At 42.8% G+C, this 17,536-nt stretch overlaps 1 protein-coding gene across 4 annotated transcripts in view; it reads left to right on the top strand.

The window, feature by feature from the left end:
* Positions 1–17,536, top strand: part of LOC110528801 (xin actin-binding repeat-containing protein 2) — a 49,422-nt gene that overhangs the window by 11,578 nt on the left and 20,308 nt on the right. For 2 of the 4 annotated variants that reach the window (XM_036982838.1, XM_036982840.1), the window contains one exon: positions 8,866–8,986. In XM_036982838.1, coding sequence (XP_036838733.1) covers positions 8,866–8,986 — 121 coding nt within the window. Of the gene's footprint in view, positions 1–8,865; positions 8,987–14,040; positions 14,273–17,536 lie in introns of those variants that run through there. The other 2 variants (XM_036982839.1, XM_036982841.1) reach the window with 2 other exon arrangements.

The following is a 17,536-nucleotide window of genomic DNA, read 5'->3' as shown; positions in this document are numbered from 1 at the left end:
GGGTTTCCCTTTCTAAAGCATTCATCTTGTACTTATCTGTTATGTGCATATGAGCATTCCTTTCCTATCGTTCACCAGTCATCTTCATTGTCGTCATAATCCATCTTCACCACCAGCATGATTCTGTGTTTCAGGGCCCTTTTCTTTTTTTTCCAGCGGTATTATGATGACACCCAGAACGGCACTGGAGCGTGCACGCTAACGGATTACCACCCGACCCACAGGGCTTACAGTTTAATCATTTATGTAGATATTGCTCTGAGACAAAGACAGCACTATAATTCATAACGTCCCCTCACTCAGACCTGGCTGCTACTGTGACGGTTGCCATGGCGAAATAGATTCAATTGTTGTTGTTTTTTTCAAACCCGTTAAAGCTTTATTTATAACTTACTGGATGACGAACGGTATTCGGGGTGACGGATTAATCATTAACAGCAGCACCGTTGGTCAAACTGAGAACACACTCGCAGCTAGTTTATTTTGCTTCCACCTGTCTATGTCCATGTAAACAAAGATAGACTAGGCCTATATCCCCAGAACATTGGATCGGCATTGATGGACAAGGGGCCCCTGATTCAGCTTATGTCCAAAGTCACTGTCTGGACATGGAGAAGGTTCTGGATATACTGGTTTAGATCCGCCACTCGTACGTATAAATAGCGTCGGATGGAGTTGGTGTTTGGCAGCGCTCAGTAAACATTAGGAGGCAGAGGAGCCTGATGAAAGGGAGTGAAACATGATTTGCATTCATTACGCATAGGCCCAGTGGGAAGAGACAGAGAGAATGGCCTAGTCAGAGAGAGAGAGAGAGAGAGAGTGAATGGAGAGAGTGACATTGGAAAGAATTAACAAAAAAAACTGAGCAAACTAGAATGCTATTTGGCCCTAAACAGAGAGTACACAGTGGCAGAATGCCTGACCACTGTAACTGACCCAAACTTAAGGAAAGCTTTGACTATGTACAGACTCCGTGAGCATAGCTGCCGTAGGCAGACCTGGCTCTCAAGAGAAGACAGGCTATGTGCAAACTGCCCACAAAATGAGGTGGAAACTGAGCTGCACTTCCTAACCTCCTGCCCAATGTACGATATTAGAGACACATTTCCCTCAGATTACACACATCCACAACATTTTGAAAACTAATCCATTTTTGATAAACTCCCATATCTACTGGGTGAAATACCACAGTGTGCCATCACAGCAGCAAGATTTGTGAACTGTTGCCGCAAGAAAAGGTCAACCAGTGAAGAACAAACACCATTGTAAATACAACCCATATTTATGTTTATTTATTTTCCCTTTTGTACTTTAACTATTTGCGCATAATATGACATTTGTAATGTCTTTATTCTTTTGGAACTTTTGTGAGTGTAATGTTTACTGTTCATTTTTATTGTTTATTTCACTTTTGTATATTATCTAGTTCACTTGCTTTGGCAATGTTAACATATGTTTCCCATGCCAATAAAGTCCTTAAATTGAATTGAAATTGAGAAAGAGAGAGAAAGAGAGAGAGAGAGAAAGAGAGTGAACGAGAGAGTGAGAGAGCGAGAGAAAGAGAAAGAGTGAGAGAGAGAGAGAGAGAGAGAGAGAGAGAGAGAGAGAGAGAGCGAGAGAGATGTTGGTTCTCGGGACTTAACAAGCAGGTCACTGTACTTCATAAACAAGTCCCATCTACGGTGGAGCATGACGAGCACATTTCAGAACCACACTATTTTGTTCATGCTGACTCTCTGTACTTCCAACTCGCTATCTCTCTATACATCTCTCTCAGAAATGTTCAGTGAAAAAAATGATCATGCATGTTATATCAACATGGGCAACGTCCTACACCTTCCATAAAGTACGTCCTACACCTTCCACAAATCAAGTGCAAAGTAGCCTACACTCAGAGGAGTGTTACATCATCACTAACCCACCACTGTAGCTGGGGCTTTTCTGGGTTTGATGTACTGTGTTGTGATGAGTGTGATAGAGTGAGAGGTGTTACCAACAATAAAGCCTGGTGCCTAGAATAGTCCTCTCCACCCATACAACATATGACACTTCTGCAGCCTGTCTGTCTGGCCGTCTGGCCATCTGGCACACAGTACTGTTTAGCTCCTCTGTGTGTGTCAGCTGGCCCAGCGAGACAGAGGCTCCTAATCATCTCAAACCTGCTTGGAGACGCCACAGCCAAGCTGGGCCCACTCCGTCACAACACTCTCTCTCTCTCTACTCGGCCTCTCTCTTTCTCTCCACTATGTGCCTGTCTGTATGTCTCCTCTCTCACTCTCTGTTTTCGCTCTCTTGCTCCCTTTCTGTCTCTCTCTCTCTGTATCCCTCTCTCTACCTCTCAATTCAATTCAAATGGCTTTATTGGTATGGGAAACATATGTTTACAGTGTCAAAGCAAGTTAAATAGACAATAAACAGAAGTTGAATAAACAATCAGAAATGAACAGTAACCATTAGGCTCATAAAAGTTTCAAAGGAATAGAGACATCTCAAATATATTATGGCTATGTACAGTGTTATAACGAGTAGATAATAGTTCAAGTACAAAAGGGAAAATAAATGAACAAACACCATTGTAAATACAACCCATATTTATGTTTTTCACTGGTTGCCCTTTTCTTGTGGCAACAGGTCACAAAACGGCACACTGTCGTATTTCACCCAATAGATATGGGAGTTTATCAAAATTGGATTTGTTTTGAAATTCTTTGTGGATCTGTGTAATCTGAGATAAATATGTGTCTCATACATCCTAATTGGGATGTCGAATTTTATGTTCCTTTCGATGGTGTAGAAGGCCCTTCTTGCCTCAGACTGTTCACAGCTTTGTGGAAGTTACCTGTGGTGTTGATGTTTAGGCCGAGGTACGCATCATGTTTTGTGTGCTCTAGGTTAACAGAGTCTAGATGAAATTTGTATTTGTGGTCCTGGCAACTGGACCTTTTTTGGAACACCATTATTTTTTGTCTTACTCAGATTTACTGTCAGGGCCCGGGTCTGGCAGAATCTGTGCAGAAGATGTAGGTGCTGCTGTAGGCCCTCCTTGGTTGGGGACAGAAGCACCAGATCATCAGAAAACAGTAGACATTTGACTTCAGATTCTAGGAGGGTGAGGCGGGGTGCTCCAGTCTGTTCTAGTGCCCTCGCCAATTCGTTGATATACAGTGGGGCAAAAAAGTATTTAGTCATCCACCAATTGTGCAAGTTCTCCCACTTAAAAAGATGAGAGAGGCCTATTTTCATCATAGGTACACTTCAACCATGACAGACAAAATGAGAGAAAAAAAAATCCAGAAAATCACATTGTAGGATTTTTAATGAATTTATTTGCAAATTATGGTGGAAAATAAGTATTTGGTCAATAACAAAAGTTTATCTCAATACTTTGTTATATACCCTTTGTTGGCAATGACAGAGGTCAAACGTTTTCTTTAAGTCTTCACAAGGTTTTCACACACTGTTGCTGTTATTTTAGCCCATTCCTCCATGCAGATCTCATCTAGAGCAGTGATGTTTTGGGGCTGTTGCTGGGCAACACGGACTTTCAACTCCCTCCAAAGATTTTCTATGGGGTTGAGATCTGGAGACTGGCTAGGCCACTCCAGGACCTTGAAATGCTTCTTACGAAGCCACTCCTTCGTTGCCCGGGCGGTGTTGTTTGGGATCATTGTCATGCTGAGAGACCCAGCCACAATTCATTTCAAAGACAGGAAATATCTGCTGTTTCAGCAAAAGCTTCCAAACCAGGAACTAAAGCTTTGTTATTTCAATAAGAGGAGGAGAACGTGAAATCAAACTTGTTCAGGTACAGTACGTGCTCAGGTGAAGCAAGTTTTGTGATGCTGTAACTGAAAACATCGGATCGATTAGTAAAGAATTGGATTGATTTAAGGCGAGGAAAGAAACATGAAATGTTCTCCACCAGCAGCAAGGCAGATGCCTCCTACAGCCTAATGGTATGTCTCTGTCTTGACTATCAACTGTGGATCCTGATGAGTCATCTTCATGTCACTTCATGTTGTGCCAGGAAAGCGATAAGGCAGCTCTCACAACATTAGACCTCCTAGCCAGGAGCCATCGGGCTTGGTGGTGTGTATATGTGCGTCTGTGTGTGCATCATTTGACACAAAGCATCCCTCCAAGCGGTGAGCCAGTCACATATGAGCTGCCATTTCCCTCAACAACCCCTTCTAGTCCGTCATCTCAGCCAGAACTCATTTTTCTATACAGACACAGAGAGAGAGAGAGAGAGAGAGAGAGAGAGAGAGAGAGAGAGAGAGAGAGAGAGAGAGAGAGAGAGAGAGAGAGAGAGAGATCACCTATAGCTGCTGTATGACGTGCTTTACTGGATTTTAATAGGCATGGTTGTGCATTAGTGCACCCCCAGGTGACACAAAACAACAGGTTGCGATGTCACTTCCTAATCTGCAGCTCCATATAAAAAACGGATGTCATCGCCATGGTTTCCCCTGACAAGTGTCCGACCGGCCTCACCGTTTTACTGTGCACGCTGTCATATCAGCATTAATGTCATGGATGGGTGGCATTGAATTCATTAGTGAGACACCCTTAAAAGGGTTATGTATTTTTCCTGCAGGATTGTCTCTGAGGCTGGTAGATTTCCTGAAGTACGAACCTTATTAATGATTTCAGTCTGTCAAGGGGAGCGTAAGGGGAGTGATTCCCCAGGCTGGACGGGAAGGCTGACGGGGAAGCTGACGTTGGAGACATGGCAGGGCCAACGAGAACATATGGAGGACAAGATCTGGCTAACAGGGAGCCCTGGGAAATGGCCTCCTGTCTGTGGTTTATCTGACCCCCATTCCTCTTCAGAACAGGAGATGCTGTGGCATGATAGTGGAGAAAAGCAGAATTTTTCAAATCCATTTTAATGGGAATGGATGATGAAATACATGAGTAACTGCTGAATGACCATATGTGTATTGATGTTTACATACACCTTAGCCAAATACATTTCATTTCAGTTTTTCACAATTCCTGACATTTAATACTAATAAAAATGTCCTGTCTTAGGTCAGTTAAGATCACCACTTCATTTTAAGAATGTGAAATGTCAGAATAATAGTAGAGAGAATGATTTATTTCAGCTTTTATTTCTTTCATCACATTCCCAGTGGGTCAGAAGTTTACATACACTCAATTAGTATTTGGTAGCATTGCCTTGAAATTGTTTAACTTGGGTCAAACGTTTCGGGTAGCCTTCCACAAGCTTCCCACAATAAGTTGGGTGAATTTTGGCCTATTCCTCCTGACAGTGCTGGTGTAACTGAGTCAGGTTTGTAGGCCTCCTTGCTGGCACACGCTTTTTCAGCTCTGCCCACAAATGATCTATAGGATTGAGGTCAGGGCTTTGTGATGGCCACTCCAATACCTTGACTTTGTTGTCCTTAAAACTTCTTTGGGATAGGGGGCAGCATTTTCACTTTTGGATTAATAGCGTGCCCAGAGTGAACTGCCTCCTACTCTGTCAATAGATGCTAATATATGCATATTATTATTAGTATTGGATAGAAAACACTCTGAAGTTTCTAAAACTGTTTGAATGATGTCTGTGAGTATAACAGAACTCATATGGCAGGCAAAAACCTGAGAAGAAATCCAAACAGGAAGTGGGAAATCTGAGGTTTGTAGCTTTTGAACTCAGCCCCTATCAAATTAACAGTGGGATATGGGTTATTTTGCACTTCCTAAGGCTTCCACTAGATGTCAACCGTCTTTAGAACGTTGTTTCAGGCTGCTCCTGTGAAGGGGGGCCGGATGAGAGCTGTTTGACTAAGGGGTCTTCCAGCAGCCTCGTTCTCAGTCATGCGCTTTCACATGAGAGGTATCTCTCGTTCCATTGCTTTTCTTGGTTGGAATATTATTAAACATTTATGATAAAAACATCCTAAAGATTGATTCTATACTTAGTTTGACAAGTTTCTTCGACCTGTAATATAACTTTTTGAACTTTTCGTCCGACTGGACCAGAACGTGCTTTTGGATGCGCTTTTGATGTATGAGATTTCTGTTGATTTGTATTTGGAGCCCTGCAATTTCATTGGCTGTTGGCGAGGGGTTCCGCTAGCGGAACAGGGTTTTGCCACAACTTTGGAAGTATGCTTGGGGTCATTGTCCATTTGGAAGACCCATTTGCAAACAAGCTTTAACTTCCTGACTGATGTCTTGAGATGTTGCTTCAGTATATCCACATAATTGTCCTCCCTCATGATGTCATCTATTTTGTGAAGTGCACCAGTCCCTCCTGAAGCAAAGCACCCCCACTACATGATGCTGCCACCCTCGTGCTTCACGGTTGGGATGGTGTTCTTCGGCTTGCAAGCATCCCCCTTCTTCCTCCAAACATAACGATGGTCATTATGGCGAAACAGTTCAATTTTTGTTTCATCAGGCCAGAGGACATTTCTACAAAAAGTACGATCTTTGTCCCCATGTGCAGTTGCAAAACGTAGTCTGCCGTTTTTATGACGGTTTTTGAGCAGTGGCTTCTTCCTTGCTGAGCGGCCTTTCAGGTTATGTCAATATAGGACTCGTTTTTACTGTGAATGTAGATACTTTTGTACCTGTTTCCTCCAGCATCTTCACAAGGTCCTTTGCTGTTGTTCTGGGATTGATTTGCACTTTTTGCACCAAAGTACGTTCATCTCTAGGAGACAGAACGCGTCTCCTTCCTGAGCGGTATGACGGCTGCGTGGTCCCATGGTGTTTATACTTGCATACTATTGTTTGTACAGATGAATGTGGTACCTTCAGGCGTTTGGAGATTGCTCACAAGGATGAACCAGACTTGTGGAGGTCTACAATTTTTTTCATGGCTGATTTTCTCATGAAAATGGCACCGAGTTTGAAGGTAGGCCTTGCAATACATCCACAGATACACTTCCGATTGACTCAAATGATGCCAATTAGCCTATCAAAAGCTTCTAAACATCCTTTTCGGGAATTTTCCAAGCTGTTTAAAGGCACTGTCAACAGTGTGTATGTAAACTTCTGTCATTGGAATTGTGATACAGTGAATTATAAGTGAAATAATCTGTCTGTAACAATTGTTGAAAAAATGACTTGTGTCATGCACAAAGTAGATGTCCTAACCGACTATAGTTTGTTAACAAGGAATTTGTGGAGTGGTTGAAAAACAAGTTTTAATGACTCCAACCTAAGTGTATGTAAACTTCCGACTTCAACTGCATATATACACAGTAGGGATATGGCATGTTTTGTATAGGAATATGTCACATAATTGCTGCATGTGATGTAAATGCTCACTCCGCTGATAAAGATGTTTGACATCCTGCCCTGTTTGTTGAAATCATGACCTCAGAGCTGAATAGCCACAGAGAGGCTCGAGCCCAGTCTGCCCGGTAACATGACTGCGGGCCCTATCCAATGAAATCAATTAGAATACACCACTTGCCTGCTGTGATACAATGTGCAACTGGATTGTTGTAAACAGTAAAATAAGATCACTGTGCCAACATGTTTGCAGTGGAGCATTATTATTTACAGGAGATTTAACTCCAAAATCCCCTTGTGGATTAGATTGAATGGAACCCTAATCTTGAGATTAGCACACAGTCCTCTCTATACCATCAATCCCCACTTCACAGACACAAATGCTGTTCAAACAGCAGTTTTATTGCCACTAATGACGCTCTTAAACATCTCCGGAGCAACACACAGCGCTGCTGTAGACTTACTATTTATCATTATTAAATAACGGGAGACGTCAACAGAACTGGTAAGACGATCCAGTGGGAGGCTGGGAACTCGTTCCTGAGGAGAGGAGTGGTTCGAGCTTTACAGTCTCAGAATGGAGCGTTCAGCGACATGGTGTTTACCACTGTACTGCTGTTGACAAAGCTTGAAGTGTGAGGGACTAAATCCCACATTCAGTCAATCGAAGAACCCAGACCACAGGTTAACTCTGTTCACGCTGTTTTGGGACCTGTAACCTCGACACACCGCACAAGCTGTTCCTCTCATGGACATGCCCTTCAAATACATTGTGTCTTTGTGTCTTTGTGTGTGTCCCAGATTTGTCTCAGGTGCGCTCCTCTGATTGTGGCAGTGTGTTTTGGAGCATCGTCTGTTGTGTCCTTGTGTTGTTGTTTGCTTGTTGTCACTCTTCCCCAGGTCCCGCTGGGAATCTGTCGATGAAATACCACAGGGAACACATTTGATTTGCAAATCGTTTTTGGAAAGACAGTGCTGATTTGCAAGAAAATTTGCAAGAAAACTAGGCGTGCTTATTCTACTGGTTTCTACATTTGACACAAAAAAAAAACACTTCAGGAAACACAAGATTGTATGCCTCAAGGATATACCACTAACAACGAGACATGTTTTGCATTATAATATTGCGTTTTGTCTAACACGGTAGTTGTGTAACCTATGATTCTGTTGAAGGGTGGAGCCTTAAGCTGCTACACACACCAAGAGTTTGCCAATTAAAATTCACTGGAGTGTTTTGTCTGCTGTAACTTTCCAGTCGATGCCTGTTTTGCACATTCCAGTCAAGGTCGTCAGTGTTTGCGCTGTAAGTTCAGAGGTTTGTTTGCCATCCAGTCAACAGACACAGCCATCCTCGCTACCAACGATAATGTTCCACTGTTGTCCAGGGGTTCAATGACACCTATCACTCACTGGGTGGATCATTTTTCAGATATGGGCATGTGTGTGTGTGTGTGTGTGTATACCAGCCTGTGTGTGTGTGCCGATTTGAGCTATGACCTGTACCTCAATCACCACCCCCTTCTGGAAAGTACAGGTGTTTCCTCTGATAATATACTCACCTACCCCTCTTGTCTCTCTCTCCTCCCTCCCTCCCTCTCTTTCTCTAACCAGGAAGTGAGAGCCGTACAGTCCAGCCCATCCAGAAGAGCCCCAGCCAGTAGCTACCAGCTTGACCAGAAGAGGGACCCATCACCTGGTGAGAAAATGGCCTCAGCTCATGACCCCAGCCTCTGTAAGTAGTTCATTACTGTAGTATTAAACACTGCCCTACCTCCTCCTCCTCCAGGACTTTTATTCCATCAGAAATCAGGTAGCACAACTTTCATAGAATTTCCTCAAATCCACATAGCAGCTACAGAATGTGATACCGGTTATGTGTACTTGAGAGAGAAATGTCTGTTGAGAATGTACTGTGTTGTCCTGTGTGTGATAAAATCAACTCTGGGAATGGAGTATCATCCAAGGCAGAAAATGAACAACCCTAGATACACAAACAGTGTTTCCATTACTGTGATAAGAGAAGTTGCTGAGTGGCTGCATTGTGGGTTTCCCCTTTTCCACTGAAACTGATAACACTGTCTGTACAGAGTAGTCGTGGGGAAGGTGCAGTATTCTCCGTCTAAAGAACTGCAGTATTTCTAATTTAAAAAGGTCCACAGATATGTTTCTTTATGGAAAACCATCCACAAATAATTTCACTGTTTCACTCCATTTAAATGATTTACACATGTGAAGGCAGAGGACGTGACCTGAGAGAGATAGTGCTTGAGTGTGTGACATGAGTGTGTGACATTGGGGTCATGTTTAGGTGCTTCTGTGAATGAGTGTGTGTGTGTGTGAGAGAGAGACAGAAAGGCTCAGTGGATTGATGGACATGTTGACAGCTCACTGTGTGTTCCACTCACATACTTACTGACAGACACACACACACACACACAGACAGACAGACAGACAGACAGACAGACAGACAGACAGACAGACACACACACACACACACACTCACAGACACACACACACGACATTACTCCTAGTTGTTGTTGTGGTTTCAGTAACAACCTATATACAGCAGTTCAATCTCCAGAATGTTTTTTTTCTCTTCTCAAATGTTACCTCGGCCATGTGAAATGGTTAACCAGTCCTAAATCACTGTGGTGGCTAAAGTTGGATGACACTGTGGCCTTTGCGGACCAGTGTGGGTGTAAGTGATGAGGGTTTGTGAGAGCTGACCGATTGACAGTGTCATGCTAGTGACAGCATCATGTGATTTACAGCTCACAGTGAGTGACAGAGGAGGTAAAGGAGCTGTTTTCCCGAAGCCACCGTGTTAAATAAAGACCTGTGAACGACACACTGAGCTTTGTGCTTTAAACAAGCACCAACCTCACCTCTGAAGCAGCATGCTTTTGTCTTTTAAATAGACAACCTTGGTTACAATATCTCCCTTTTGTATATCCCACTGGATTCTGGGTCTGGTTTATATATCCCACACCTGTGGGTCCAAACAACACTATATTTTTGACATGGAATGTAACAGTTGTAGTGATATTATTTTAGAATATCAGGGGATACGCCCCGTTGGGAAAAGCACCACTGATTTTGTTAAACAAGGCAAATTTGTTTTGGGATTTTACCCAACAAAGGTTATTGGAGGAGATTTTAGCCTCAGGATACCTGCTTGAATTGGAAATCGAAGCTCCAGTCACTCAGATTGACACCTATTGATCCACATTGTTTCTCTTAGGGCTTCTCTAAATGGCAAAAGTTCACTTCCTCCCATTATCTTCCATTAAGCACAATACTCAAACAGAATCAGAGGGCTAAGGTGCTTTGAGGGACAACAGTCTCCACCTAGACAGTCAGCTCATAACATAAACTGTTGTCTAAACACTGACCTGAAAATAAGTCTTGCCAGTGAATGTGCATACACATCTACTGTGCCTTAGCAAAAAAAGTTTCCAGAATTTGTGAAATGCGTTCATTATTAACCCTTTGAAGGCCTGCAGGCGTTAGCTAGCTGATAAAGCGCCAAGGGATACCGTCTATGACATCAGATATTCCGGGCGAGTTTGTTTACACTCCACGAACAGGAAATCCATGTGCAATTTCAGAGGGATTATCAGCATGGCACAGGTTCCTACAGCAGAGATAACCAGGCTTTCCTTTCGTCGATGCACTGCTATGTCTGACTCTGGGGGTACTTACACACCAGAGGAGGCTGGTTGGAGGAGATATAGGAGGAAGGGCTCATTGTAACGGCTGGAATGGAATTTATGGAATGGAGTCAATCATGTGGTTTCCATATGCTTGATACTGTTCCATTCATTCCTTTCCAGCCAATACAATGAAACCCTTCCTCCTATAGCTCCTCCCAATAGCCTCCTATGGTGTGCACTGTGTTTCCTCTGCAGGGCCAGAAAACAACAATCACTGCTATCTATTTGAATGTAGTGAACTATACAATACCTGGAGGCTTTCTGAACAGAACCAGGGGTACCCTGGGTAGAATGTTAAGATATGTCAGGGTCTGCACATTGGTGCCTTGAGCGAGCTAATGCTAATCAGTCTTTGATTACAGGCCTGAATGAGAGAAGTTAGTGTGATGAAGCTACTCTCACAAGGTCATTGGCTTAAGGGGAGCTCGTTCTTGTTGGGCAAAGTTTACTCCCCTCTTTCATGCTGAGCTCTTTTCTCCTTCTGCAGGTTAGTGAGAAAGTTACAGAGGGTCAAAGACCGTACCCCCAAGACATGCTAACCTCTTCGTCATTACCAATAACAGGGAGGATAGCCTGTCCTGGGGGTATGATCTTTGACACTGTAACTTTCTCATTCATCATTATTCACAATTCATTTAGGATTATCCGTAATCATTGTGGCATCCACATTAATGTAGTAGCGTTTAGAAACATATTATGTTTACAATAAAATTTACCACGCATTTCTATTGGACACAAAATAATCGGAAACACAACCAAAACGAACAAGTTTGTAGAGTCATTGCTACGAATATGGGACCAAATACTACACTTTTGACTGCTTTATTTATATTAATCTTCAAGGGTGTCAATAAATGTGATAACTACCTTAAAACTTCTTCAGGATTGGTGCATCCCCCATGGGACCGTTGAGCTAACGTAGCCTAATGTGATTATCATGAGGTTGTAAGTAACAAGAACATTTTTCAGGACGTAGACATATCTAATATCGGCAGAAATATTAAATTATTGTTAATCTAACTGCACTGTCCAATTTACAGTAGCTACTACAGTGAAAGAATACCATGCTATTGTTTGAGGAGAGTGGACCGTTTTGAAATTGATAAGTTATTATTAAACAAATTAGGCACATTTGGGCAGTCTTGATACAACATTTTGAACAGAAATGCAATGATTCATTGGATCAGTCAAAACTATGCACATACACTGCTGGCATCTAGTGACCAAAATCTAAATTGCACCTGGGCTGGAATAATACATTATGGCCTTTGTTTTTTTCTTTGCATTATCTTTTACCAGATCTAGTGTGTTATGTTATCCTATATTCCTACATTCACATTTCCACAAACTTCAAAGTGTTTCCTTTCAAATGGTATCAAGAATATGCATATCCTTGCTTCAGGGCCTGAGCTACAGGCAGTTAGATTTGGGTATGTCATTTTAGGCGAAAATTGAAAAAAAGGGGCGGATCCTTAAGAGGTAAAAAATAAAATGTCTTTCTTGTTAAACAAAATCTCTTTCTCTGATCAATTTTTTGGAGCATATAACACAGCTCAGTATTTTAATTATTTATTTTATACACTTATTATTAATCATCTTTAACAAGGGTATCAATACATTTGGACCCCACTGTATGTAAACACTGGTTTGGTGCTGGAGATGGTGAATATGAGGTTGAATAGTGGCTGAATTGCCCTTTAACTACAACATGATGTCAGTTCTATGATAAATTATTGAATGATACTTCTTGTATGTCACATAAAGGGACAAGTTTCCAGTCACAAAATATTGTATTTAATTTATGTGTGTTCTTAAGATAGAATTCTTAATTGAAACAATAACAAAACACACTCCCCGCCCCTGTTTAGCTAAAAAGCTAAGTAATGGTGCTGGAGAAATTTAACCACTCTCAAATTTATGATATCAAATGTATAGTTTTAACCATGTTTTGAATCTCTACAGTGTTTGTTTACATTCATGATGTTTTATAAACATTGGAGTAAAGCTATTTGGGGTTCTGATGGGGTACGACAGTTGAACTAAACTAATTAAGCATTTATAAGATATTCTTCAAGAATCAATGGGAATCAATCAAGTCCAAAAATGGATCTAGCAACTAAGGATTCTAGCTTTAAGGCGTGCATTTATGTAACAGTTCCTGGAAATGTTTCGATTCCCAGAACACAAGTGGCTTTAATAATAATAATAAAAGCAATAATAATAGATTTATTTTATGTAGTGCTTTTCATTACAAAGATCATTTTAAATACGCTTGTTAAAACAAACTAAGCTAATGTAGAGATCTGGCAGGTGTTGGGCGATGTTCTTCCATCTTCAGGTGATAAGGTGCTGTTCAGCCAGGCAGTTCAGAAAGGCTGGACAGTAACTTAAGGGGAGGGAGCCTCGATGGCACAAAGAGAGAGCAGCGTCACTCAGTTACTTAGACAGGCCCGGTACCACAAACACACACACACTAAGATCTGAGATATATTTGTATATAGTGTGTTGTAAATGCCATGATCATGGCTGATGCATCAGGGCGAGCTATGACAGGCGGCTCTGTTGTGGTCTCAGAGGGGACTCCTGTCCATCTGGTATCCCTGTTCCCCATCTGGGCCCGGGCAGCCAAGGGAGATCCCTGAACCTCAGGTGTCTGCCCTCTACTCAGTCCCCTTCATTTTCTACTTTTCAGTTTTTGGCATGTAAAAAGTCCTGCTGTCTGTGGCTCTTAAAAGGGAGCCTAGGGTGGATTCACACATTTCATCATCAAAGATATTAAAAGAACGTCATCATGGTGAATCATCGCTGTCAATATTTCTGGATTTGGATACGTGTATGAGGTTATCTGGGTCGGTCCTCTCACTGGGTTGATTACCCACCCTTCGTCTTTTCCCCTCCACTCTGAGAAACGAGGGATGTGGGTCCGGTTTCGAGGTCTCAGTGAGGAACGTCTGTTCCGTTAGGTCCGTGTGACTTAAGGTAAAGGGAATGTAGGGTACCTCATCTAAAAAAAGCCCCCCTACCCCTCCTGAGCTCCGTCTTTTAGGAAGGGGGGGCATCTAAAATAAAATCAGCTGTCACTGTCCACTAGGCCCCACAGAGCTGAGCTGATCGCAACACTGCTGGAGCCGGTCTCCAACCCTCATTAAATCACCTCCAAGGGTTTTGTTTAGTTTTCTCTTTTAACGGCTGGGCGAAAATACCCTGCTGCTGGCTCTCAGGGGATTTCAAGGCCCTTCAACATTATCTGAGGGATTGTATTGTCTGAGGTACACGGTCGTGCTAAAGGCATAGAGAGCACTACAGTAAGTAAGCCAGTCTTTACAACCTTCATAGCCTTTCAGTGTGGTGTTGCAATACTCTGCATGTAAAGGTGGACTGACATTCATTGTCACATGATTGATTTGAGTGAGACACACAAAGACACTTCGAGAGATATGTAGAGAGAGAGCGAGAGAGAGAGAGAGAGATATACTATATGTACTGGATGAATGAGAGGCTGAATGGTGAATTGACTGTGTTGACAGTAGATTGCCTTTTCAGTTTTATACAGCTTTTGCTTGCGTGTACTGTACGACTAGGTTGTTTTACCATGTAAAACAGGACTGGAATTACAGCAAGAGTCTTCTAAATGTGTTCCAGAAGTATAGAGTTGTCAGATGATGCTGATTGGACCGGTGACCGAGGGGTCGGTGGTTCGAATCCCTGCGTTATCTAGGCGAGGGATCTGTCGATGTGCCCTTAAGCAAGGCACTTGACCCTAGTTGCTCCTGTAAGATGCTCTAGATAAGAGCGTCTGCTAAATGAATAAAATGTAAAATTGCGAAAGGAAGCATGATTCCACAAGGATGTGGGATTGTTAAGTATGCATGAAGTCAGCTTGTTTTTCCTGATCTGATATGACTTAGTTATTTCGCCTGGAATGCTCTCCGACTGTCCGACTGTGAGCGTACTCAGTAGAGACATCGTGACCAAGTACTTGAGGCCGATCCAGTGGTCTCTTTGATCCATTTGACAGCTTAATAATTGTGCGTCGTCTCTGTGCCTGGGGAACAGCCAGTTGAACTGGAGTCACAGAACAGCGAGCTTTGGCTCAGGATCTCAGCTGCTGCTCTGGGTCTGTGGTTCCATGAGGCTAGCTAGCTAGTAGTGTAGCCCACCTCTGATCACATAACCACAGGCAGAGCAGCAGCAGTGACCGTGGGTGGGGGGGCTGGCTCAGCTCAATATAGCCACTGAGCCATGCATACCAGATGCAAGGCCTCCCCCACACATACTGTCTCCCCCATAGACTTTTCCATGTGGAGTTTCCGCAAACGCACTGCTGACTAATGATACAGTAGGTGGCCTTCCATGGAAGGGAAGTTAATATAGGAAAATAAAATCAGTGAAAGCACCTCTGCTTTTAAGACAGCGATGTCAAAACGCAAACAGATGGTAATCTGCTGGAAGATTATGGCATCTTACCCAGTAAGTCATTTGTAAATGTTATAATCATTGAAATCGGTTGATATCACTAATTAAACAGACGAACGCGCCAGTGATGTAGATGAAAAAGCTTTTAGGCTTCTGGAGAAACTGAGCTCTTTTGAGATGTCCTTGTGTTTGACCTCTCTCTCTCTCTCTCTCTCTCTCTCCCTTCATTAGAATAAGCCTCCTCAATATTTGTAGCCGTAGGTGGTAATATCTCTCTAGGAGCTGATCCATTGTCAGTATTGTGGAATAATTATAATGTCAAGGAAAGATTTGAATGGAGAAAGCTGATCCAAGAGCAGCACTCCCTTACTGGGAAACATGACTGCAGACAGGGCCGGAGAAAAAGAAGAGGATTTATTTTGCGACTCTCATGGAGCCTGGTTTAGTTACCTCACTTCCCCGCTACGGCGAGCTTTGCATTCATTCACCACCATACCTCCGCTCGCAGGCTGAACATACCAAGGGACTGTTGTCAATGTTTTTATGGCATCAGAACCGCTTGTATGTCTGTCTGTCTTACTGACAGCCCAGGGCCCAGTTTCCTGATAGCCATGTAATTTAGGGCCAGGATTGTTTAAAATATGCATCTTTCCTACAACGTCCGAAGACATAACACACGTTTCCCAAAGCACCAGGCAGAGAGAACGGTCAGTAAGTGTGTTGTTGGCGCATGTGTCAATACTGATAGGATCAATAGAAAGGGAGTGCTGCTCTCGCATCAGCTTTCTCCATTCAAATCTTTCCTTGACATTATAATTATTCCACAATACTGACAACGGATCAGCTCCTAGAGAGATATTACCACCTACGGCTACAAATATTGAGGTGGCTTAGTCTAATTACCGGAGATCTGCTGTGGATAAAGTGACGCAGGAACGCAAACAAGCCTCTAACAACGCACTTTGCTGTTTACGAGTGGTCCGAGGCAGGCGTTAGATTACAAACGTTTTCCAGTGCAACGTCAATAATGGTTTTGGGAAATAGCTTGGCGATTTAATGATGCTCCTATGAAGGTTCTAACAAGTAATTTAGCCTTAAGATGCCTTTGGGAAACCGAGACCAGAACCATGACGTGTGGTACACACTTGTGATAAATGAGGGCATTATCCCTCATTCGCTGTGTTAAACGAGTGTCAGGTTTCAGGTGACCTCAGGTGCAGAGTATCTGACCCGTATTTATAGTCAAGAGTGGGTAAAACCCAGATGTATTTTTGGACGTTGCTGTGCGGGTCAGTAATCCTCTAGGTATCTCTCTCGGCAGCGCAGGGTGATTGGTTAACACTAACACGCCCGCCATAGCAGGAGGATCTAAAAATGGTGGTTTAAGGGAACGTGCTTTCATCACATGGTAGCCAATCCAAGTGCTTGGCTCCTGTGAGAAATATTTTGGCCCTGTTTTAAAAGACTTGAAGAAGGGAGCATGTTTGACTTGTGTCATCCGGTCAGACAACCAGTCAATTCCAGGAATAGGAAATCAAACCGGCAGATAGTAACACATGTATTCATAGGACTTTTCTAAAAGTGGTCTGACAGCCATTAGGGCGACTAGCTCTTCTCCATAGGGGTATATGCGTACGGTATGTACCCAGCAAAGAATAGTTTTATTCGCTAATAGTTGTAGCTGAGATACCATTGGAACAGTTCCTTAAAATATACCAGTGTTCAATCCATGTGCGTCTGTTTTGGCTACGACCCCCCCCCCCCCAGTATGTGGAACAGCAGAGAAAATCCACAACGTAGAAATGTCAACGTGTACTACATAACACAATTACCATTTCCATCCGTGCCCTCTTTAATCTCAATGCATTATAACCCCGGCAGACTCAACATGCTAAAAGCCTTGAGGTCCAGTGTGGGTGTTAGAGAGATCCTCAGTGGAGTCATCTCACTGGCTTAATGATGCCTTGTAGCGTAGCGGAGTCAACCATAAATCAATACTTGACTCTAATTGGACGTCTACAGGGATGTACTGTACTAACCACTAATCAGTGTGCGCGTCCATTTGTGTGTGTGTGTGCGCGTGATGTTAGAGCAGTCCTGTTTGATTGATGAGTTTGACTCGCTTCAGTTCCATGACGACATCCTTTGTGAAT

Source organism: Oncorhynchus mykiss, chromosome 7 (genome assembly GCF_013265735.2).
Source record: "Oncorhynchus mykiss isolate Arlee chromosome 7, USDA_OmykA_1.1, whole genome shotgun sequence".
Classification (NCBI taxonomy): domain Eukaryota; kingdom Metazoa; phylum Chordata; class Actinopteri; order Salmoniformes; family Salmonidae; genus Oncorhynchus; species Oncorhynchus mykiss.
Note: the sequence above shows the minus strand (reverse complement) of the source record. Positions and strands in the feature narration are given on the sequence as shown.